Here is a 25,642-nt window from a genome sequence, read left to right as displayed (position 1 = left end):
AGCAACCATCGAAATACCTCGTGGCTAATAAAAGGATCCACAACCCAGTTTTATTCTACCCCCTCCTAAATATGAAAAACTATAACAAATCTCCCCAAATGCATCGTCCCGTAGTTATTCGTTGATAAAATGCTCACGAGTGTCGATGCCCACGAGGTAGTCGAGCTGTGAGAGCAAGGGAGGCAGCACAAAGAGCGCCGTGCCCAGGTAGAACATGAAGTCCCAGAAGAAGTTGGCCGACCAGTACAACAAGCTGCTCACGCCGTTCATAAAGTGCAGGTGCTTCACCTGTTCACAAGGAAAGCCGCTTCTTTTTATCCGTTTTATTTGAGCGTATTGAAGAAAGCACAATGCCAGCGTAAGCTGCAAGAATATTTACTATCAACTGCTATCGCGAGAATATCCTGTTCCTTGATCTAAAACTCAATGTGCTCTCTGATAGAGCGAGTTTAGCTACACGCAATATTACCTAATTTTAAGATACAAGAAAACAGAAGATATCAGCATATTTTTGAGTAATCAGTCGCTTAATGGGTTCATAGGTCTGCTTAGTTGTGTGCTAATTACGAGAAAGTGTAGCCTTGCAAATTGTGGAGATGCCATGTCAAGTTTACCATATTTGTTCCAATGAAACTACGAACTGTTTCACAACTGAACACTGTTACTGACTATACATAATGTTAAAAATGCGCCGACCAAACACCACAATTTGCCAACCATGTGATGAAGCGCAGCAGCTGTGACGTCCGCGTGACATTTTCAAAATGGCTGGGTCTTTAATAATTACGCAATAATCTCGGTAGAGGACGATTTGTGTATCGCGGAGGAACGATGGCTGGCGGATATGAGGGTGTGTGTGCAACCTCTGGCGCAATCTTAATTTTTACTTGATTTTAACGGGCTACAAGTGCAGAAGTTCGTTGTTGCCATTGGCTACTTTAAAAGGCTACAAGTGCCTTGTCATTAATAAATCCGATGAATAGGGCCGTACTACATATTTCCGTTTCTCCCTCCAAAAGCATGCAAACCTAGGTGTGAGAAGTGGTAACTCATGATGACTTCACTGCGGGACCACGCAGTCCACAGGTCAGCCGTAGTTTCAGAGAGGCATTAAAACACTGCAACCCGATGAAGTTCATAGATTTGACTCAAGCCCCAAATGTGCCCTTGGCTTGGCGTTCTCGGCATTCGAATTGGAGCTCGTGTTCGGTCACTGCCTTAACCAAAATTGACAATTTCTGGCAAAACGACTATAAGGCGGCATGTTAGGGCAGATCAAGGCTTAATTCGAGATCACGTGTTCGTCTGTTGAAGTGATTACGGGAGCTTTATGTTATTTTTTCAGTTTCCTCTGTAAACGCACGAAAAGGAAAGATCGCAACCTGAATAATCTGGAAAATCATGGCTATTGGTGAGGTTGATACTTAAACAAAAACATAAAAATCTGAGCCTGAAAAGTGTAAAATCAACACCTCCTTGATAAGATTGCCTTCGCGGTAGTCTCCCACCGAGAGGTTGAATGATTGGATAAATGGACGATAACGGCTGTACCGTATATAGCGGGCGGTAGCTTGCCCCACCTAGCGTAGAAACCAAAAGGACACACATGGGACATCAGTGTTGCTCGGCTGGGGCTCGTATCCTCACTGATTGAACACGAGCCCCATTAGGCGAACGCTGACGCCGAACTCGTGTTCAATGTGCACATGGTCTGACATATATGGGACGTCTGAAAGAAAACCAAACCGTATTTTTCGCATCACGAAAATAATAAAATAAAAAAAGACTTCGCGGAGAGGTCAGTCCGTCAAGACGTAAGCCCAACCGTAAAAAAAAAAAAAAGAAAAAAAAAGAAAAGAAAGATGTCGACGTTTTAGCACTCTTCGTTATCTTATTCAAAAGTTAATGTGATTTTCTGAAATGTTCAGAGAAAAAATTTCTCTGATTTCAGTTTTTGTCCCCATAGAGCTTCATGTATTCGAGAGCTCCGTCAGCCGCCATTTTTCCATTCAAAGTTTTGAGAAAATCGCTTACAACCTTCGAATAAGATGACGGTTGGTGCTGAAACATTGGCACCTTTCTTGAACGGCTGTGGCTACGTTGTGACGGAATTTGAGCTCTCCGCTATGTCTAGTTTATTTTTTCGGTGCGAAAATCTGGGCTCACAAAACATTAGTACATGAGGACACACAGCTTGGTGAGCGCTGCGACGCGATCGACCAAAAATAGTCCTATTGCCGCGCTCCGGAGTAGCCTCAACCGACAGCGCCTCCACCTACCAAATGACGCGACTGAAAAAAAAAAAAAAAAAAAAAAAGTGTCATTTTTATTATACCCTTGCGCGCGCTCTTTCAGATCAGAGCGTCGGCTTTGACCATGACGGACGCTGGCTCGACCACCGTGCCAGAAATCTTTCTGCTTCAACGCGTTAAAAAAAAGAAGATATATTTCCGCCGTTGGGGCACGAAACTATGGTCTTTGACGAAGCACTGCCTGAGCAACACGAGTAGCGCAAGTGTCAAGTTCTACATGACGTCAGGCACCTAGAAAACGACAAAAAACAAGCGCGTGTCCAATCAAGAAGCATGGGAAACCAGGCCCGCGACAGGCTGACATTAGCCGGATATTAAGGAGCCACCTGGTGTCGCCGTTTGCAACCGAGGCAAGGAGCGGTACTTTATCTGGCAGCTGCGACGCGTGGGTGACGAAGCAGATCTACCCATGTTGCGTCTTTATCTAGGTGATGTTGGGGAAAATACGGGGGGGGGGGGGGGGGACAGAGCGACGTAGGTTACCTGAGTCATCCTCTCTATGACGGGATAGATGACGAAGTTACTGCACATGAGGCTGGACACCATGGGAAAGAAGATGGAGCGCAACACCTTGGGCATGACCTCACGGTACGTGTTCTGCTGCTTCACGAGTTCGTTTTCGTCTTTCTTGACGGATGGGTGGGCCTTGACGCTGAACACCATGGTCGCTGTCGGGTTCTGGGTTAGGTTGCGCAGCCGCGCTGTGTTGAACGCGCTGAGCGCCAAAAGTCCCGCGTGGGGGCCTTCGCCGTTGTACCAGAGTAGTGTCCTGCGCATGTGCGGAAATACGTACGTTGTATGTACGATTCATGTGCAAAGGCCAGCACCTCTTAGACAGCTTTCAAACCTGTGTGTCACGCGACATGAGGTCACGTCCCGGAGGCCTGCACGGGCGCTGATTGGATACGTGTGCCGCGTCAGCGTTCGCGTGGGATATGATAGGGAACGAGTTCCACGCGAACGCTGACGCGGCACTCGCATCCAATCAGGGCCCGTGCACGCCTCCGGGACGTGACGTCATATCACGTGGCACGTAGGCTTGAAAGCTGTTTAGGAACTGCTGCAAAGGCACACAGCAGCATTGCGCGTTGGGATTGGTTTTCGCACTGCTCAATGAAGTGCTTGTTCCTTACGAACGCGTGTCATGGATTGAGCACGCTTGGGGAGTCCGGTGAGGAAGTTGGAAGGGGGTCAACGGTGGGGCAAGGAGGCGTGAGCGAGAGAAGCATTAAAGGGGCGACCGCGGCGCGGCAAGCATAGGCGAGCTAGAGTAACTGTGCGGGCTCTGCTTGCAGGGTCACAATATAGCGTTCTTTTTTCTTGCGCCGCCAACTCCTTATTGAAGGAGAAGTGGTGGGGCCTGTTTGTCGCCTTTATTTTGCGAATAATCATCCTGCACTACAATCGAACACGCTGAAAGGTTCCTTGATCGTTGAACATTATGTGAAGCCACTGGGTACAGTATAATCGCTTTGTTTTACAACGCGAGCGATCTTTGAAAACATGTTTCCAAAGTGCGGGAAGCAGACGACATGGAGTACGATCGCTTGGCTCGCGTCTGCGGCACTCGCGGAGTGATACGCGACCGGCACGTCCGGGCACCTCGGACGAGACAACAACGCGAAACTGCAACTTGCGAACGGACGACATTTTCGTCAGCTACTACGTTCTACCGAGGGCGGCGAGAGAAACAGGAGACAAATGACTGGACGACGGCGCACGCGCAGCGTGTCGCAGCACCATATCTTCTCTGTGTCGCACGCCGCAGCATGCCGTCTCACAGCCACGACATCCGCTGCTCCGGGTCTCCTGCAAAACCGACGGCCGCTCCCGCAGTGCGACCTTCGATACAACGTGGCCGGGAGCACCATTACGAAGCTCTGTTCCGCCGGTTCAGACTCTTGCGTTGGAGTGCGTTTGTCTGCGTTGCGTCGAGAACGGAAAGCGAGTCACCGGCACATCTGTGCTTCGTATGAAGCGTGGAATCCAATTCAAGGAATCATCCTGGCACGCCATATAAGCAGCAGGGATGTCCTGGTTTCTCGCAGCCACATCGCAGCCAAATGCAACTGTCTGAACCAGGCTTTACTCTAGGGCAAGCGTGGGTAAACCTAGAATGAGAGAGCGTTCAACTACACAGTCACGGTAACGTATTTTATGGACACCTTGATGTGACTATCTGGGCATGCGACGTTCTGTTTCTGTTGTCTGGACGCCAGATGCAAATGATCAACATCAATAAATTAGTTACTGCAATTTCTAGAGTTCTAACAATCGCGAAACACACGAGCATTTCATTTCAAGCGTAATCTACCTTGTTTGTATCTTATTTTTTTTTAAAGCACGGTTCTTGCTTCGTGATTCGGCATTCCCAATGCGTCAACCTCATTTGCGGTGGTGACTGCAGTGCGGCTAGGCATGGAGACAAAGCCCCGATCCGCCGCATGTCTAGCAGGAAACACGTACTACGTTGGACCTCTCGATCAGTGGAAATACGCCCTTAGAACTTTTGTAGGCGGACACCCACCCTTTTTGCTTGGTCATCTGGAACCCGGCGTGAATGTCGAAGATGTAGTGACGCAGAGAGTGCTGAGCGATGCCGAGTAAGTATTGCGCAATATTGTAGTCCGCCGGAATGTCGTCTGTCTTAAAGCTTTGTTCGACGAGGACGGGCCCGAGGTACTTCTCCATGAATGCAGACTGGGTCTCGTGCTGGACAAAACCCTGCAGCCAGGGTGCAAGGAGTCTCAATCAGAGTTATCGAAAACACATGAAACGATGTGCAGTGCTTACCTGTCATTTGTACAAAATGCCAATACGTACAGTCTGCAGTCATATAATAAGCGTCAGTATGATCCCATCTCTCTCTATAGCTGTATTAAGGCTTTCTTGTATAGGTCTGCCACAAACTACTGCAGTCAAGGCGTGCTCAAGGCCATACTTCAAAGTCAAAGCGCGAGCTCCCGACAGCAATACTGTTTCTTAAAGTAGAATGTGGTGGCGCTATGCTGAAACTTTTAATTACCATTTATATACCACAGGGTTGACTTAAAGGAGCTGTGCAACGATATTCAATTGGAATGTTTTTCTCTCTACACGAGCTTACTGGCACACCTGGGACTCAAGGACACTCACACGCAACGCCATTGGCCAAGAAACTCCTTTGTTGCGGTGTAATTTCAAGGGCAAAAGCGATCATTTTCATTCAATCTCTCCTTTGCAAAATTTGATGACGTAACTCGGGGATCGCAGTACACCCAAGTGACGATATTTGAATGAGGTTCATAGATTGGACCCGAGCATTGCGTGGGCACTCGACTTGGGCTCGTGACAATTGCTAGCTCGAGAAGCATTCCGGTAGTGACCCGTGTCCAATCGCTGCAACGACGACAACAGCCGAGCCATAACAATGTCTGGAACTCAGCGCGTGTCCTGCGCTTTGCCAACCCCAGCGCGTGGCTGTGATCAACACTGGCGGCATATAATCGGCTCCAGATCACGTGGCCACTTGTTCTGGCTGCGAGTTGAGGGGGTGAACGCTGCTCGTCTTTCTTTAATTTTTTTTCTGGGACTTCTATTGCGTGGGGTGAAAAACGAACGCGTGTTTCATAGGTCATTAACGTTAGGCATCCGTTTTAAGCGGTATTTGTGCACAGTACAAAAATTGTTGCACAGCTCCTTTAAAAAATTTTAAATCAGTGCATAAGGTCGTAAAGTATAATTCGCTTATCAGTCATCATTAAAATTCACATTTCGTTGGAATAGTCGGCAGATCACCAATTTTAGTTATGTTCAAGAAAAACAAACGCGGATGGATTACTTTTTAATTTCAAGTTCAGCTAGCCTCTATTACAGCACGACTCGTTCGCTCCCAGAACTTTGGTAGAGTTTTCAAGAACGCGGTGGGGAGCACTTCGAATAAGAAACGTTACGGCATCTAATTTTGGTACGAGATTGAATCTGTCCAGAAATCTCTTATGAACATCTGCGCAGAGCAAGAAATAATGCGGTAGGTAAGCTGAGTGGCGAGGGCCGTTCGGTAATATTTTATTAAGACCAAAGTTTCTTCGCAAGATGTATAATGAGATCAATGGTTTATTGAAGTATCTAATACCATACCCGTTTTTTTTAGTGTTTATTTTCAACCTCTTAGAATCTGCAGACGTTACTAATACGTCATAAAAGATTTGATATTCGGGTTTGGCATTGACTGATTTTTGTATTGACTTTTACTGACTTTTGTAGCGCTTCGTCGCAATAGGGCACAATATGCCATGTAATTTTGTTTATATCTCCTCTTTTGATACAGTTTCACAAGAGACCAGCAGTATGCATCAATAAAAAAAGTCGTATTTTTTGCCCACAATGTGCAAAAAAAGGCAAGCCATAACTGTAGCACGGTCGCACAATGCGGGTGGAATGGTGCCGTCACTACGTGACGGCGGAGTTGCGTTGTGGTTAATTCTCACATCCGTCGTGGTTGACGTCGTAGATACCACTGACGACTGCCACCAGTGGTCCCTGAAGTAAATGGGTAAGCTCGCGGTGGAAGTCTCTAAAACCATCCAATATTACGCATAATAACCGGATACTTCCAGAGTGGGATTTCTCACAACGCGAGTCATGTTTGAGAACAAGTCTTTCAAGCAGACGACACGATGATTCTCCCGTCGTTGCGCAATTCTGGGCGGAACGCCACAGCTGCCGTCTTCGCTCGCTTTGCCCGGCACAGTGAACGAGAAATCCCGACTTTCCTCTCTTCACGAAAACACGATGAGGATGCAGGCGAGCTATATAGTGCAAGTTTACCATTGTGTTAAAACACCTGAGACTGGCGTGAAAAAAACTTAAAACTGCCAAAAGCAGAAGATATAGTAAAATAAATCAATATACGACGTCTCGACGTTGTCTGACTGATCTCTTTCCCCGTGTCCTCTACTTCTGGTTGTTAGTTCTTTCATGCCCAGTCGAAGGTGTTTTATCAAACTGGTTCCCTCTTTTCGCAGCAAGAGCAGAGAGAAGGTTTTTTTCCAGTTGTTTAATTCTTGGCGCGCGCGGCGACGACAAGCCACGCGGGGATAAAATCCTTGCAGAGAATCGCCCATTAAACTGTCGCTTTAAAATAATAATAATAATAAAGAAAGCGCAGCTCCAGCCGCACCTTTCCGGAGCCGAGGACATCGTGGAAGCGGTAGTACAGCTCGTCTCCCCTGCCGCCCTTGGCGTGGCCGCTTCCCCGGAGCGTTACTTCCTCGAGATAAAAAAGCGAGAAGAGAAGCAACGGCGGCAGCAGCCAGCTGAAGAGCGGAAGCCTCCACTGCCGCCACGTGCAGATGGCCCTCTTGGCGAGGAGCGCACGGATGCGCTGGACCAGGCCCGGCTCCGAGGAAATGTTGTCTGCCATCACGTTGACTGCGGACTCTGTTCGGGAAGCCGACGAAAGCAATGTCAACCCTAGCGAAATTGGCGGCACCTAACGGCTAGGACAGAAAACTGTGGTGCAGGTTTGTTCGCCAGATTTCTCAAGGGAGTCACATTATCACAGTGCCTGGCGGTCTAAAGAAGAAGCAGTGAAAGAGGGTTCCAAAACGTGATAAAAATCGCCAATATGTTTTCGTGAGCTCTTGAGTAAAACCCAATGGTCAGTCTCAAAGTTTTTGGTTTGGTTTCTTTAATGGTAACATTATTTTAGAATGCGTCCTCGCAATTTCGGGTAATTCGCCCTTTGTACCCGTCTCGGCTGTACTCAACAAACGAGTAGAAGACTTGGTTTCAAGCGGACAACCAAATAAATTGTCATTTTTTTCTTCGGGACGAGCGCCGACGGCAATGTCACAATAAGGACTTTTAGCAAACCGTCACCGTGTTCTGCGTACCACACAACCGGAGCCTTTGGAGCATGCTTTTAAAGGAGCTGTGCAACAATTTTAGGGCTTTGCTTAAATAATTGTGGAAGTTGATGCCTGACACTTCTGCAGTGAACTACAGAAAACAGATTTTGCCTGGATACCCTAGTTTTTATTTAAAAAAATGAAAAAAATCCAGGTTTTTGCCACCTCTCAACTCGTGCATCGTCTTCCGGGTCACGTGGACAGTGACGTCACTTGAGTAGGCGCGGAGTTCCGGAAAAGTTCTCTCTTTAGAGCCATCAGCGAGCAGCGGGAACTCATCCGCTCGCGACCGCGTGACCACCCGTCCTTGCCCGTCCGGCGCTGTCCCCCTCCCCCTCCGGCTTCTGGCGGCTGTTCGCGGTTTTGTGGACCTAGGATAGATGGCGCCACTAAAACTCCGTATATTAAAAGTTTTGTCGATGATACCAGGGTTTTGACGCATTTATATATATGTTGGAACGACAAGATTTATAACAAAGTTACCTTTTATCGAGCAGGTATTCGCACAACTTGCTATCTTTCTTACAACTACCCAAGTGACGTCACGCCGCTTGTTTCTGATGGCCGCCGCTCGTGGCTGCTGGTCGGGAAATATTCCAAGATTTGCCTCGCTATTACGCGGCGGAATCGCAACATTTCGATGAAAGGAGGTGTGTTTTCTGATACTTGTGACACAGTGAACAATATCAAAAGCAGAAAATGCCAATTCTTTCAACGTTAAAATCGTTGCACAGCTCCTTTAAGCGCGCGCCACCAATACCACGGGGCGCCAACTTAAAGGCATGCTTCAAAGGATCTGGCAGTGCGGTACGCGGAACACGGTAACTGTTTGCTTAAAATCTCATATATAAGTAACACCGACTAAAACACCTGAAACGTGCTTTTTTTTTTCTTCTTCTTTAGGACCAATATATTTTGATTTGGTTTTATAGAACACCTCTTCGACAACTTGAACTGCTGCAAATCACCATGCAGGCCTTTATTGTTTCAGAGGAGTGCGATATCAGTCGCAGAGCACACGTCTGGATTGAAACTTTGTTATTACTATAAATATATTTTATTTCTCATTAAAAAAAAAATCAGATTGCTCCATAGCCTCGCCCATAGCAAAGTTATCACCAATGAGAGTCACGCCAGCTGTTGGCTTGATGACCACTGTACTGCAGTATCTATACAGGGCAGAACCATAGGTTTAAATATTTCTAAAAACGTAAACACGTTACTGGTGTATCTGCGAAAAAACAACAACATATTGAGACTTCGTTCGTGTCGTTTCTGTGTTTTTGTCCCTTGTCCGAATCCCCAGTCTCGGGTTTACAATGCTCAATTGTCAGGGTACGACTCCGTCTTCATGTAGGGTTATGTTTCAATACGGAAATGACCCCGCCTGTCCTGTCTGCATATGTTCTTTTTTTGTATTGGTTGATGAAGACAAGAGGGATTAAATGTGCAAACATAGGGAACGAAAAAAAAAATATAGGCCTCGGGCACAATATATCACGACTCGATTTGCTTCCTATATGTTAGTTTGCTTGAAGGCAGGATATGAACAAACACTTTTACCTCTGGCCTCGATGAACTCGTTCTCGTCGTCGAAGTCTGAGTGCATGTGATGGCGGCGGAAGTGATGCTCCTCTCCCACGCGCATAAGCACATCCTCAAGCGTGGTCACAGTCAGCCCCAGAGACTCGATACCCAACTTGTCCTTCCCCTGCTCCAGGTCTCTGAACATGGCGATGGTGTGCCTGGTGGTCACGATCTGCCCCAGCACAAACACAGCCTCGTTGTCCGAGTCGCTCTGCAGATGTGCCCGGGGCGCGTACTTGCGGAGCAGGGACTCGATGGCGGACACGTTGCAAAAGGCCGCCTTGTTCACTTGCATGTGATAACCCGTGCCGAAGCGCTGCTTGAGGAAGGCTGGGGAGCCCATGCACCGGATGCGGCCGTTGGCCATGATAGCGATGCGGTCGCCCAGGACGTCTGCCTCGTCCATATGCTGAGTAGTGATAAGGACGGCACTCTGCCGTCGGACCTTGAGCAGCAATTCCCACATCTCGCGCCGGGCGTCTGGATCCATGTTGGCTGTGGGCTCGTCGAGAACGACAAGCTGCGCGTAGACGCCATTCCTTTTTATGCCCGAGTTCCCCTACAGACACAAACAAAAACTACATACACCGACAGGCCTGAAACACGTGCAGCATGCACGCGAGGGTACCTTTGACAGGCTTGCAATCACTCGTGCTCACTTCACCGGCCCCGAAAGAGACCGCAAGCCTGTCAAAGGTTCCTTCGCGTGCATGTTGCATCTGTTTGGGGCCTCTCGGTGTTCCCTGTTTTATGTTTGTCGCTCTGGTGTAACTCTAGTTTTAGAACTCCGTAACTGCGAACACCTTTGTCTTCATGCCACTCTGATTCCTGGTAACAACGCAAAGCAGTGCAAGGACTTTGTGAGCAAATGAACTTCCAGAGGCCCACGTTGAACCTGAGGCTCGAGGAACCGCAGTAACTAACACATACGGAGCATGTCTAGGCAATAGACCCTTTCAGAACTGCGCGCCATCTGGTCTCTGCTGCGTTATATATTCTCGTCCGACATTGTTTGGGCACGTAGTCTGAACCTGTGTTAGACACGAGGGCTTGGATAACGTTCGGAGTGCTCGGCTCAGCTCGTTTTGAAAACGAGTGTGACGTCAGCGCTCGGCGAATGCTCGTATCTACGGTAATCACACGCTTCGTGCCCCAAAAATGCCGACCACAATTGTTCCTTGAAGTGGTTTTGAAAACGGTCTATGAGGATTGCTTCTGATGCTGCTGAATGAGGTCACACTGTCTCAGAGAGAACTGGGGGGGGGGGGGGGGGGGGAGGAGGGGGAGGAGGGGAAGGGGAAGGAAGGAAAGAGTGCTTTACCGTTTTTTTCTTTTTAAGTGGCTTACAGCCGCGACACCATGTTCCTTTCAAGCACAAGTAGAGTCGTCGAGTTCTAGGGTTTAGTCTTCTTACCTTTGGTGTTGCGATGATAGCGAGGGCCATACAGAGACGTCGCTGGAATCCCGGAGAAAGCGAGGCTGCCAGCGTGTTGCGTACTTCCATTAAGCCTACTTCGCCAAGGAGTGTCACCAGTTCCAAACGAAGCCTGTCTCGTGGGGCACCTTTTACCTATATTATATTGGAAAACAAGGTTTGATCCCGCTTGGGGTTTTTTTTCCGCTAAAGTCGCTTAACAAGATCAGCCCTTTCTTTGTTGCTTTAATCTGCTAGAAAATTTATACCAAGAAGCTCTTCCTGACATTCGGTGGTGTTTGGAGAAAACCTAACATACCGGCGTTTTTCTAAGCTCTACAGATTTGTTTAAAAAAAAGCCGCGAGAGTTACACTTATGCTGTTTGTCCAGGTGAGTTATACGGCCAAAGGGATATAGTATAGGGGGCTAGTCGTAACGATCAGTTGGCGAATTTATTAAGTTTTCTTAAGTAACTTCTAAAGTATAGTGAAAATAGACATGTGGTTCTAATTAGAAACCTGCTGAACGTCATCGAAAACGAGTAATTCAACTCTTTTTAGACGAATATAACCTGGGCGCAGCATTTTACGGCCTTCCGTAAAAATGTTCCATTTGGACGCCTCTCCTAGGTTTAGGTTTTTTATCGGAGCGCATCCCTGCGACCGCGGTCCTGCTCCCCAGTGGCTGAGACGCGCAACACACTTGCGCCCTACTTCCCTCCATCCTACGAGGGAGGAGAGGAAGTTGCTTTTCGCCACAACCACCAGGGGACCGCTGGCGCAAAAATGTGCTCCGGTAAAAAACTGGAACCTAGAAACGCGTCCGAATTAGACGTTTTGTAGCGTTAGCTACGTTGGCCGAGGTCACGGTGTAGCCAAGGTTGAGCAGTTTCGCGTGGCCCTCATAATGAGCCGTGCTCATTCTGCGGAGCGCGAGGCGGCGGCGGCGGAGCTCCGTATAATGAGCACGGCGCCGCGCGCTCCGCATAATGAGCACGGCTCGCATAACGCGCACGGCTCATTATGAGAGCCACACGAAGCCGCCGCCACGCCCGCCTTGCCCACCTCGCCGGTCTGCGCATTCCAGAGGAGTGACGTCATAGCCGCGCGGCCGCGTGCCCAGCTGTGCGCCTCCTTTGCGCAGTAGCCAAGTTTGACGCTGCACCGGAGCCGCTTGATAGCGCCTCTCATTTTGTGCGCATAAGCTCATGCTACGTATATCCCAAGGCATAGCCGAGCTAAGCCACCGCAATTTTTTCAGAACGCCATAAAATGCTGCCCCTGTCTTATATCTTCATAAAAAAGTTAATTTAGTTGTTATTGATGATGCTTACCAAGTCTCTAATTGGAACCATATATTTTTCTAAGTAAAAGGTTAATTAACAAATTATACTTAATTAGCCGACGGATCGTTATGATTAGCCCCTTATACTGTTCTCCCTGGCCGTATAACGCACCTGAACAAACCCCGTGAGTGTAGCTTTCATGGCTTTTCTTGACAAATCTGCAAAGCTAATAAAAAAACACCTTGTAGTGTTTTTAAACAAGTTTATAATAAATTTATTATACGAAAGTTAAAAACGGTATCTAGCTTTTGTTTTTTGTAAAATGAGAAACATGAGATTATCACTGCGCTAACACGAAACTGAGGGCCATCCGGGAAACACTAGTGCTAAAGATAATACTGGGCATGCACCACCTCTGTGGCCAAGGTTAGACTCAGAGAATGCATGAACTCACTGCCGCGAAGAAAAGCAGATGCTCCTCGACGGTGAGGTCTCTATAGAAGATGTTGTGTTGGGCACAGTAGCCTACGCTTTTGCGGGCATCACGGGTAGCGTTGAGGATATCGTACCCTCCAACCAGTATTGTGCCAGAAGTCGCGCCGATATACCCTGTAACCAGTCATCGGTCCCCACGCAACATCATGAATCAATAGACTTCGCGACAACTTTACGTTTACTCTACCATATTGAGCAGTTCGTATCGCATTTATAAATACTGTATGATCACTGGCGGTAATTACGAAAGCAATGTACACTCTAAAAGAAACCCGTACGTCTACTTTCCCGCACCACACCTCGGACAGCCAATCCCCGCAACTTACGGAGGCCGCTCAGCGAATGGCGATGCCGAAACATATGTTTAGACCAAAAATCGCTGTCTGAGTTGTGACATTAAGCAATGCAACATGTCACGTTTGGATTGCTTAATGTCACAACTCAAACTGCGTTTTTTGGTCTAAAGATATGTTTCGGCATTTCCATTCGTTGAGCTGCCTCCGTCAATTACGGTGATAGGCTCTCCGAGTGTCGTGCGGGAAAGCAGACTCACGGGCTCTTCTTAGAGTGTAGTAGTGTATGTGACACGACGAACACAAAAAAAGATAACAGAATTTAGATCCAATATATTTACGTGTCGACTGACGCCGGTTACACAACTGCATCGGAAATTAGAGCACGTTTGCACCAGGTCGGCTTACCACTTACCAGTGATTATGTTGAGAGTAGTAGTCTTGCCAGCACCGTTGTGACCCAGAAGCACAGTAATTTGACCCTCGAAAACGCGCATGTTACAGTTGGAAACAGCCACCGTGTCCTTGTAATTCTGCGGAATAATTTTTTTACAGTGTAATCACTGCCGCCTGACCCCCAAAAGCATGCAGCGGGCGAAAGATTTCACAAGGCTGTCGTTAGGTAGTCAGTGTATGATCTAAAACTACTGTTGCGACTGCTTTGCAGATGAACGAAAAAATCAAAAACCCTTCGGATGATTCTGTGTCTTTTTTTTCCTCTTTCGCATATTGTAGGCGGATGCGTGAATCATGAGGTAGAGGTGGCACATACCTTGTTAACCTGTAAGAGTTCGATGGCGACCACCTGGTTTTTAGGCTCGGTCTCAAAGTTGAGTTTCTCCTCGTCCGTTTTGTCGACAGCTTTCAAGGACGTCATGCCCGGAAACCAGTAGCTCTTCTATGGTACAAAGAAGGGTTCGTGTAAGTATCACAATAAGAGTCACCTTAGGTCAGAAGGGCACGCGATGCCATGATACTACAAGCACAAGCACAGCGACAGGAACTATAAAATAAATTAACGTAGTCATCCTCCGACGGCTCATTCACGTAAAAAAAATATGAATCGTATGAATGATGTGCAGAATATAGTAATAAAATAAAAATAATCTACAGGGTTTTACTAAACAAACGAAGAAACAAAGGAGATGCTCACGCAAGCAGGCGCCGGGTCTACGTCTCAGGAGAGAATTTTTACTTACCATGAAAGGGTAGCCGACAGGTTTTGAAATACCGGGACCGATGGGCAGCACGTTGTCGAGGTACCACACTAGCACGATAATTAAGACATCGGACAGAAACCCAACCGTCGCAATCTCAAACAGCGTCACGTTGTCAGGCGTCTCTTTGGGGTCGTAGAAGTTGCTCCAGTTGGCACCGCTGTCCACTGCGAGGGTTGTAACGCTGTTAGCCCAGAGAACCTACGATCTCGTGTGGCATAGAAAAACAAAAACAAAGTCAGTGCCAGCTGGGCGTGACGGAGAGCGAAGTCCACGAGTGCGGTTGCTGTAATTAGCGTTCAAAACTATAACTCGCGCTCCTGACCATTCTTTTGGGGTGGCATTTGAGGGAGTAAAAGGTTTGGAGCTAACTTAGACGAGTGCATAAAAAGCTGTCCGCCCGAACAATATTTAATCATATATTTATTAGAAGAACTACGCAATCTGGTGACCTAGAACCATGCTTACACAGCTCCTAAATTGTACCATGACCCGAATTTTGAAGTAAGTTAAACATCTGACCTTTAAATACCCCTTTTTTGTGGTTCGAAATTTCCTCCCGTTGTTTGTCTTTATGCTATTCACCATGTTGCTTGCAGGTGCTCCGTCATTTGTCTCGTCCGTCATGCGCCGGCGAACGTGATTGTTTGTTTTTGTTTCATTAAAAAGTATTCAATTGTCGTATATTCGCCAGCAGAATAACACCTAGCAGAATGCAAAACACTTGTCTACGGCCGAGCATCTTTCGTAGAAAATCGCGGTTTGTGATGACTATTCACACAATTCGCCAGAGTAGGTGGTAGGTCCCTTTAGCGAGACCTTTAAACCGGTACACCACCGCCGGCTTTTCTTGCTCATGCTGTTGTTATTACCGCCTGGTGTCACAGCGTAACGTGATGTCACGTGATTTTGTGCCCAATGTCATGTGACTTCACCCCAGTCAGCGTGATCGAGCCAGTGTATCCTTTATTTGAGTATACGATGCGCTCACCAAATTTCTCGAAGCGGTTAAGGACACGAAATCCCCAGTGCAGGTTCATCCCGGGGAAGATGCAGGTCCAGAGTTTATGTCCGCGCGTTATGAAATGGTAGCCGTGGCCTCCGGCGTTGTCCAGTATCAAGAACGGGATGACGCAGCTGAAAGTCCAGTACATTATTGCCCCGGCCACGGCAGACGACGCTGCGATGAACACATAAAATGACACATGCAGTCGTCTCTTATCTGCGCTGTGTTTATATTTAGCGGGGAGTTAGTCAGCCTAAATGGCCACCCGGATCCCTAAACTCGTCAAACACAAAGTTGGAGCAGAAAGTTTGCGGAGGGCGCCGATTCGACATCGGCGAAAAAAGCGCCAAGTCATCGTCGTGATAGGCCAATCAGGGGACTCCGTGAACTTCGGCCCCAACTTTGTGTTTGACGAGTTTAGGGGTCCAGGGACGCTAAACTCGTCAAACACAAAGTTGTGGCCGAAAGTTCGCGGAGCGCGCCGATTGGAGGTCGGCGACAAAAGCGCGAAGTCATCGTCGTGAATGTCCAAGCAATGCGCTCCGTCAACTTCGGCCTCAACTTTGTGTTTGACGAGTTTAGAGCCCCTGGTATCACCGCTGAAGATAAGACATTTAGCCAGTGCAGTACCACTGTGCTGCCTGAAACAATATAAAGCATGTTGTAAAGCGCGGAAATGAAAAAAAAAACAAAAGAAACACACGAAGACAAGGAATAAGACACACACACACAGAGGCGCCAGTCACAACTAGAGGCACTGGATCTGCGAAAGTAGCGCCATTGCCTTCCCGCCTGCTAGCCGGACACAAACAAATACCAACATACAGGCGACAAAACCTCTGAAGGTGATTTTGGACCCTTTCGAAGCTTCGCAGCTTTGTTGCCATTGAGATGCACGTATTAGCAGTAGTTCGCAGCAGATCCTGGGTTGCCATTGAGATGCGAGTATAAGCAAAAACATGTGAGAAGACTCTTGCTAGCCAATCGCCATATTTAAATGAATTCACGAGGTGCGGCAAACATTGTCGATGGTGCTTTCTTTGAATTAGGATTTATAGAAATTCCTCCAAATAAAAACCAATCCTCTTCGATAGCAGGACTAATGACAGTTGCCAATTGCAAGAGTAGCACGATATTCGACGTAAAACCCAACCTCCTGTCTAATACCGCAATATTTGTTGTCTAACATTGTTTACCTACGAGTGATGGAGACCTAATTTTGTTAGATACAAGTAAACGTAAAATATCGGCATGTATATCTTTGTATTCCTTGGTCGCTTAATATTTCTGTAGGTTTGCTTAGTTTATTTATTTATTTATTTACCTTAAAGGCCCAAATGGACATTATATAGGCGGTGAAACGATAGTACAAGGTTTAATACAATTGGGTCAAGTGCAAAAAAAACGATTGCATAGTTGGCATATACAATGTTAAACAAGCAATAAACAATATAAATAACAAGAACACTGGATGAAAACATGACACAAAGTAGCACTATATAAGTTGGTACATATTACTTAAAGAACTAATGAACATATCAGGTGAAGTCATTAACGCGATTTCTCTGGGGAGGCTGTTCCATTCGCAGATGGCAAGAACCAGAGCGGAATTCTTCAACAAGTTAGTGCGGGCAAAGATGAGCGATACTTTAAAGTAATGATCTGCGTGAGACGAAATACGATGCGCAGGCTGAATGAATGAAGTCCTAAAGGGAGATGATTCATGATGGAGCTTGTGGAAAAATGACATGCGAGCAATACACATCTTCTGTACTGCAGTTGGGTTAGGTTGAGGTTACGTTCTATGTTCAACACACTGGAAGTACGGGAGAAGTCGCGGGTTATAAATCTTGCAATTTTATTTTGAAGTGCCTCAATATGGTTGGTTAAGTAAAGCTGATGAGGGTGCCATATGATGGATGCATATTCCAACTGCGACCTGACGATGGCAGCATAGGCGAGGAGTTTACCGTACAATACCGTACATCCGCCCATACCACATTAAGCGCCCATACCCAAATTTGTAAGATCTAAAAAAATATGCACAGTACATTTATATGTACAATTGATGACCAGACAAGCGCCCATTCCCCATTTTTCATGATTATCTCAAAGTCTTGTGTGGGTACTTGCCCGGTATTTTACGGTAGTTTCTTTGTTAGCTTGAAATAAAGAGCGTTTAAGAAAACCAAGAGTTCTGGAAGCTTTGCGGTTTATATGTTCAATATGAAGGTTCCATGATAAGTTAGCTGTTAGGTGGACGCCGTAGTATTTAATTTACGCAACGTCTTCAAGGCGGTCCTCTCCAATCATGTACGCGTGATGACTGATTTGTAATTTCGTTGGAAAAGTGACAGCTTTAGTTTTGTTCATGTTTATTTGCATTAACCATGTGGTGCACCATTGTTGGGCAATCTCTAGGTCCTGTTAGAGTATGCGAAACTCGTGAAAGTGCGGCATTCTAAATTGTGAAATTTCTATATCGGATATTCCGTCTAGCTCCACTGAAATACAGAATTATTTCACAGCTGAGCACTGTTACTGTCATTCGCGACAGTAGTTCACCTTACCAAATTTTCTAGAGCCGAATATTTGAGCATGATCCGTGGTAAACTCACGGTTGGCGAAGAAGAGTGACAGGAGTGCTGCGTGAAGCATGCAGGAACTGCAAAAGTTCATGAGTACGCAGAACACCAGGAACGGGTCGCTTCTCTGGATGAACGACCGTCCTTCATCGTTGCGCTTGATGCACAAAAAGATCATCATCAGGGTGACCGTGATAAGGTGCATGAAAAAAGCGCTCAGGTAGTGGCTGGCCCAGTACACCCAGTCGCTCACCCCTATGATGCGCAGCATCTCCTTCATCCCAGAGGTCTTCTCGTCCGTCAAGCGCGTCGCAAAGACTGCGAAAGGCACCAGCATGCCAATGCTGAAACGACTCAGCACGAGGGCATAGTTGCTGACGTCAGTTTCCTCGATGTAGGAAGGGTACGGGAACCGCTGAAGCCTGACTGTTGACACGTCTTCTTTCTTAAGGTTACGGTCGGTTGCAACGTTCTCGAGATGCTTCTGCTGGAGTGTGCCCACGAGTGGCAGGATAGTGCTGACCTCGCTGAATCGATCCTCCTTGGCGGGTCCTGGAGGTCTTGAAAGGATGTTCTCGCCGAACTCTACGTGTACGTCCGCAGGGAGATGGCCGACGATCAGGGTAAAGTGAAGGCTGTCCGGGGCTTTGATAGTGTCCTGCCTGATGTCTTTGAAATGCAGACCGATGGTAGTGGTGACGTTACCGCTGGATTTGTTTACGCTATCCTCGAGGTGCTGGATGCTGTCCGCGGCCGTGACGTCGGACACACCAAGGACGCTGCTTGATTCGTGCACTAGTTTGGCCAGATATTGAAAGTTTGGATGGTACAATATCTGCATTGTAAAAGAAAGATGAAGGCGATATGTTTCAATGTTATTGTTTTAATATTGAAGAGCGGGGAAAGACTACTTGATTCACAAGACAATGACCATGGTGATGTATGTTGCTCTTGTCCTATCCTTCACTTGTTGGTGCATATACCCAAGAAGAGATTAGCCAATTATTAGTGTGATTAAACGTTTTACTGAAAACCCCGATACAGGGACGAGAAAGACGTACAAACACAAAGTCTCAAGCTTACCGATGTTGACACAATGCTGAATCTCAGTTTTTGAGACTTTGTGCCTGTCCGTCCCTTCTCGTCCCAGTCTCGGGGTTTTTAGTAAAATGGTTAACCACCACCAGCTTGTGGGCACCCTAACCTTTTGTTCACTATTTGTGTTATCTTAATAAAAATATTAAAGCCATAATTATAATGCAATTAAATGCAAAGGGGCAAGCGAGCTGGACAATAATGATGAAATCTTTTTTTTAGCTAAATATTGTGCTTTGAAATGGAGAGGACCTAATAACCTAATTGTTTAAATACCGGAATGTAAACATGGATGGTTTAGCTTATGACGTTTTCTACCAATTCAACGAAAATTGCTCCAAATGAAAGGAGGTTTGTCACGACGAGTGGTACCCCGAGCTCTGAGAATGGTTGCACCGTGTAGCGGTAACACTGTCGCATAAACCTGCCCAAGTTAAAATAGTAGTGCTTTATTGTTTCATGAGTTTTGCAGTATGTGGACACAGATATGTAAACAGATGATGCGAAACAGTCCTAATATTTCGCTTTTTGTTTGTAGAGCCCTCGTCAATAGAAGTTTCCATGTCTTCTGGTTTGATTACTTGAAACTTTACAAGCTTCCTTATTGGTGAAAAGTCGAAAGTCGGCTTGAACTTAAGGAAACGAGCGAAGAAAGGACGGAACAGGACGAAGACGCTCTACCAATTTGTACGAACTAGCCCAACCATCTATCCATATCCTTCCGTTTTCACACGAGACTCAAAAAACAGTGGTTATCCACTGCAATTCACCATAGCACTTAAACCGACAGAAATCATACAAGATGAGCATATGCGCCGTGTATAAGAACACAAAGTCACACCTTGGCGATGGCAGCGACGTCTCGGGCTCCCTTCCAGTACTTTGTGGGAGTGCTGGGCGGGAAGTGCGTGTCCGGGAGGACCTTCATTCTCTCCGTGGTCACGGCGTACTCCTGGATTCCCAGCAGAAGAACCACGATGAGAGCCACCTCCAGGACCGTCGTCGTATAGTGCCGTAAAAGCCGTTTAACGTAGACGTCCTTCCAGAGAAAAACGTACAGCTGCCACAGGCGGGTAGACCACACGCTGGGCTTTGGTTCCCTCTGAGGCTTGACAACTGCGCACGCACGGCCAGGGCGGCTTCAGGAAATCCTAGGCACGTTTAGCTCAACGCATTGATACATATGGATAAGTGACGCACTTTCTCATATTAAGGACATAGTATAAGCTACGCTTAAGGTATCGGCACACCATTCCCGGGGGATCGGTGACCGAGCGTACTAACGAACTTTAGCTCAGAGCACGTGGAGCGAAAGCTTGAGCTGCAGGACGCAGGGACTCTGGGTTCCAACCCTACCTAGGCCAATATCAATCAGAACAACCATCGTCTCGGCGTGCGGATATCTATCACTACTACATGATGCAGACTCCTAGGCTAGCAACGGTACTGCACGGGGTAAATTTCTCGTGTACAGCTACGACATAAGACGCCCACTCATACCCTGCTGGATAAGCAAGCACACAACGCAATGACTTCATTTTCCGGTTTTATGGTGATCGCAGACATTTGGGTGCTTGGTGAAGAGTGGGCGACACTGGCCATGATTATGATTTAAAAAGACGACTTCCCGGGCTTTTGAGGCTGCGCAGCTGGGGCGATACTGTTTTTCTCTGCCGGAGACTGTTTAAAAAAATTTAGAGTAAAGAAAACTATTTCCTGCGATTTTGAAGAGAAATAGTCAGGCAACAGTGATATTAAGCTGCGCTCAAGGGTCGCGACCCTGAAGTGTAGCTTAAATAGTGGCTGCGCTTCAGGGATCCCTCCACACCAAGCTGCGCCTTTGGTCGAGCGCGCTGTGACGTCGAATGAATAACTGATATCTGTTGCTGACACAATATATTATAGCATTGCTATGCATCAACGACCTATATGCATCGACGAACTGTATTCACGCTGCCCTCTCAAGGTCTAATGGCAGTATCGTTATACTTATATTTTAGCGAAAGCATCATTTGCAGACCCAGGCAGGTCATACAAAAGACCGTCGGCCGACACTGCCTGTTTCTTCGTTGTACGACGGTCCTCTCACATTGGACATACAAAAACTATCTGCAGATATGTTCCAAGCATACATGCGTATAAAAGCAAGCATGCTTCGAACAAGCATGAGGCACGTTCGGAGCAGAGCCTTTTATGCTGGGAGAGTTCGGCGGTTCTTTGATCCAGCCGCCAGTCTGGCAGCACTGATCAAACAGTCTGGCAACTGTGCGCATCCGCCATGATGTGCCTTGCCGTCTAGCTTGATTGCACCTTTGCATTTAATTGCATTATAATTATAACCTTAAATTGCAAGCTTCACCCTTGTTTGGTGTAAGGCTGGTGGCGGCTGATAAAACCCGTTTGCCCTACTGACTCGAGCCGGCAGTCGGCTCGCTAGAGTCCATGGAGCGAGAGACGACGATGAAAATGATCGTTCTGCGCTGCGCTCTGCCAGACGTTAGATGAAAAAGAAATGGGGGGCTGCAGTGCCGTTGGGTGCTCGAACAACGCGAAAAAGGGGTTCAGGATGTACCGGTTCCCGCAAGGAAAAGAAAACCGCGCAAGGCACAAGATCTGGGAAACCAAGAAGGGCTGACTGGAGTCCGAGTTCTCGATTGTGCGAGGTAAGTTTATGATTAACGTATGATTAACGTAACAAAATGCTTGATTTTTCGACTTTCTCCTTACGCCAACAAAAGCGCAAACGGCAAAACCTACACGCGTATACATCGCATGTCAATGGGGACCCACTCGCCGGGAGGCACATCATGGCGGAAGCGGCGCCCGCTGAGTCCGCTAGACCTAGCGGGCCGTAAGCCCCTCCCACCCGCCGAACTCTCCCAGTATAAAAGGCTCTGGTTCGGAGATAATCCATCCTTTCTTTAAATCATGGTCCCAGAGGTTCTGATATGAAAAAAAAAATCATTAGCCATTCCAGTGTGTGAAGGTGGAAGACAAGCGGAGCTGGTTAGCACACCCCCCCCCCCCCCCCCCCCCTTCCGCCCGACACAGACGTTACACAGAATTCTGAACAATGGTACGAACACGTTTATTGTTTTGACCGGTGATCATCATGACGGAACCCAAGCAGCACAGAGTTGGCCAGTCATCGGCCAATGGCTGGCTATGGTCCTTGGCCAAGTGGCCGGACAGTAGCCAGAGACTGGCCGGTGACTGGCCTTTATCTGGCCTTTGGCCAATGGCCACTGGCTATCAGCCATCGGCCAAGCATTGGCCAATGAATGGCTACTCTCTGGCCACTGGCCACAAGACCATCGCCAGACATTGGCCATTGCTTGGCCAAAATTCGTGCTGCTTGGGAAGGTACTCTCTCACATGTCAAGGACCATCGCCGTCCCGAGGAACCGGAGGAAACTTGACACGCGCGACGCGACCGCCATCCGGCGGAAGGAAAGGGAATTCGGCACGCAAGCGGCTCGGAACGACGCCAAAGAGAGGGCGGTGCGAGCCCTCTCCGAGTTTTGTTGACGCACACGAAAAATCCACGGAATCCTAGCCATAAACAGCTTCGCTGTAAAAAACACGTTCGTGTTCTATGAAATCAAGAGTGACCATGATAGGCTTTCGACCGAAAGGCTCGTGCCACCATTGGCGGCATACACGAACATTCTCTGCCCAAACACTTCGGCCCTTCGATTTCCCAGGATAGGTGGACTCTGCCGTCGCGTCTGCAGCGAGCAACTTATCTTTTGTGCGATGTATGAGCAGTTTGGCATTATCTTAAGGCGAGGGCGAATCCCGAAAAGGCCACGCAGCAAGCGTCGGCGTACGTCTACATATGTTCGACGAGGCAGAAATAAATGGTCTATCGATTCGACTTCCGCACACGGTAGGCGCATTGGTTGGCTGTACGGACCTTCTTCGGCGGTGAAGAGGCGTCACGCGCCGTAGCAAAAGGGTCGCCAGTAATTGAATTAACTTACCCGTCTCCATCCCGAAGGCAGCTAGCTGTGCCTTTCACCCTGTGTTCCAAGAACGACGGCAGACGCGAGACCCCGCGCGAGACAGTGCGAGCCTGTTTGCCAGAAAAGCTGCGTCGTGGGATCGTCGACTTCCTCGGTAGGGGAGGAAAAACACTTTTACGACGTCATTGTCCTTTCAATTTTTGCCGGGCGATTTAATATGATGTCAGATGACTACCCTATTAATATTTTGCTACAGGGTCACGTATTTTTTCTTAACAAAGCCCCCCCCCCCCCCCCCCCCCCAAAAAAAAAAAAAAAAAAAAACTGCTCGAAGCCGATGCCGAAACCTGCGCACGGAGGTCGGAGAAATGTTGAAGAGGAGAGTGTGCTGGAAGTCATGTGGCTTCACCCGACCGTGCGCTTTATTTCTTTTCCCGTCCGTTTCTTTTCTTTTTTTGCTTACAGCAGACGGCATGCGTTGCGGGAACCGTTTGCCGTGCGATTGCTTTGCAGTTAAGTTTGTTCCGCTTGCTGTTCTGAACTTCAAGATGAGCTGTCTTGTACATTGAAGAGTTGGAAATGAGTAGTGAATGGCCAGTGATCGGTTCCGAAAAGAATGCCCCCAAGATGTTGCGTGGGGAGCTGCTCCCACTGCGGGACATTGGGTCGTCTTTTCTCGTGCGTTTGTTGACTGCGGAGCGCACGTAAAAAACACGTAAGGCACGGCACCTTGTTCTAACCCATTAGGTAATTTGTTGTCTAGGTTCAAAAAAAAGAAAAAAGGAAGGGGTTGAAATAGTTTTGATATCAGCCTTTAGTAAAATGATCTCCAGATTTGTTTAGATTCTGGCACCTGTGGGGGTACTGTATTAGACATTTTTAGACGTGTCTTCTTGTCGCATGAACAAAAGCAGAAGCTGAATCTTTTCGCAATATGTTTGGCATACTGGGGCAGGCTTCGAAATGTCATGACTCAACTGATGGACCCTGCAAGCTATGACGGCACACTTCCGTCTAGGCCACTTTAAAGGGATACTGAACCAAGGAATTTAGTGTCCATAATAAGTGGCGCACGTTCTTCCACGAGCCAGCAGCCGCCGGTGTGCGCGAGCACACGCAACAAAAATGACGTCACAGACCTCCATTCGCGGTTGAGATGACAGTGAAATGTATGGGCTTCGGACCAAAGGAGAATAAAGACAAGTTTTTCATCTACACAGTGGTGTCCGGTGTAAAAGGTAAGCGATGAATTGGTCTAACAAGCACGTAGCTTTCACTTGTAGAGATAAAAAGGCTGTCTTTATTCTCCTTTAGTCTGAAGCCCATGCATTTCACTGTCATCTTAACCGCGAATGGAGGTCTGTGACGTCATTTTTGTTGCGTGTGCTCGCGCACACCGGCGGCTGCTGGCTCGTGGGAAGAACGTGCGCCACTTATTATGGACACTAAATTCTTTGGTTCAGTATCCCTTTAACTTCAGCACAACGGGACAAACAATTCACGGCTTCATGAGAAGTGTGGGGACGCTGGGATCGAACCTGGAACAAACGTCATAGAACTGCTCATCCAATCACTTACCTGAGCCATGTCCCTGCTTGTTTTGACATAAACGAGCGTCGTAGAGGTGTGCGGTGATGTGAACACAGCAGCGTGGAGCACGTTACAGACCTCAGGTTAAAGGGGTACTCCGCCGATTTCTTCATGGTCCCCGATTTGCTTGAAATTTTACTAAACTCGCCAAACAACATCGCCAAAATAGTATCCCAAATATTAGGTCAAAAGAATTTTTTTTTCACGAAGTTATTGAATTTACAATTTTGGTCCTCACCGTGTTTTTCAAACTGAAAGTCTCTACTGGCAACAATGAAAAAGTGACGTCATTGGAAGTGCAGGGGTTCACTCTTTGGACTGTAGAATTTGTTCCCAACTGATTCGAAGCAGTTTCATGGTGTCAAATGAATGCCTTGGAAGCTCGCTCCAATCCCCGCGCTCCAGCACGGAACAAATGATTGGCATACTCTATTTTTTAGACTGCTCGCCCCGACTGGCAAGCTGAACTTCCACTGACGTCACGGCCCTGAAAAGGGCGGGTATATTTGAATTTCTGTTTTTGCATCATTTTCATTTGCCGATTTCGCAATAACTATTATGAATTTCACGATACTAAATAGCATACCAGAAAGGGTAAAGGCCTGGGAGTCAGAAAATATAGTTAGTTGAGGTAGCTCAAAAATCGGCGGAGTACCCCTTTAAGTCGCAGAACGCACCAGCGTTGACAGCACTAAATAATTTACCCCCCCCCCCCCCCCCCCCCCCCCCCCACCCCCCGGACAGCGACCATGCACCAAATTTCAGAGATAGATCGTCCTCTCGATACACGTAGCCTGCAAGCGTCGCTATTGCTGGGTTCTGGCGGTTATTTCTACTTGCTGGTTTCTTCGAACCAAACTTCTGGGGTGTGAAACTAACCCGGCGAACCAAAAGCTCACGGTGCAT

The 25,642-nt window shown here is 47.5% G+C and overlaps 1 protein-coding gene and 1 pseudogene across 1 annotated transcript in view; both read right to left on the bottom strand.

The window, feature by feature from the left end:
• The window catches only part of LOC121047065 (phospholipid-transporting ATPase ABCA3-like), a 28,290-nt gene extending 12,641 nt beyond the window's left edge, over nucleotides 1–15,649 (bottom strand). The window contains exons 1-9 of the mRNA XM_042289332.1: nucleotides 15,487–15,649; nucleotides 14,478–14,662; nucleotides 14,051–14,176; nucleotides 13,694–13,811; nucleotides 12,945–13,099; nucleotides 9,759–10,349; nucleotides 4,840–5,036; nucleotides 2,796–3,081; nucleotides 138–288 (exon numbers count right to left, since the gene is read on the bottom strand). Of these exons, the coding sequence (XP_042145266.1) occupies nucleotides 138–288; nucleotides 2,796–3,081; nucleotides 4,840–5,036; nucleotides 9,759–10,349; nucleotides 12,945–13,099; nucleotides 13,694–13,811; nucleotides 14,051–14,176; nucleotides 14,478–14,662; nucleotides 15,487–15,649 (1,972 nt within the window). The remainder of the gene's footprint in view (nucleotides 1–137; nucleotides 289–2,795; nucleotides 3,082–4,839; nucleotides 5,037–9,758; nucleotides 10,350–12,944; nucleotides 13,100–13,693; nucleotides 13,812–14,050; nucleotides 14,177–14,477; nucleotides 14,663–15,486) is intronic.
• A 1,347-nt stretch (nucleotides 15,650–16,996) lies between these two features.
• On the bottom strand, nucleotides 16,997–17,682 carry LOC121835334 (annotated as a pseudogene).
• Nucleotides 17,683–25,642: the final 7,960 nt, after the last annotated feature.

The sequence above is a fragment of the Ixodes scapularis genome, unplaced genomic scaffold, assembly GCF_016920785.2.
Source record: "Ixodes scapularis isolate PalLabHiFi unplaced genomic scaffold, ASM1692078v2 PGA_scaffold12__126_contigs__length_90152505, whole genome shotgun sequence".
Taxonomy (NCBI): Eukaryota; Metazoa; Arthropoda; class Arachnida; order Ixodida; family Ixodidae; genus Ixodes; species Ixodes scapularis.
The sequence above is the reverse complement of the archived record's forward strand: the minus strand, read 5'-3'. Positions and strand labels throughout refer to the sequence as shown.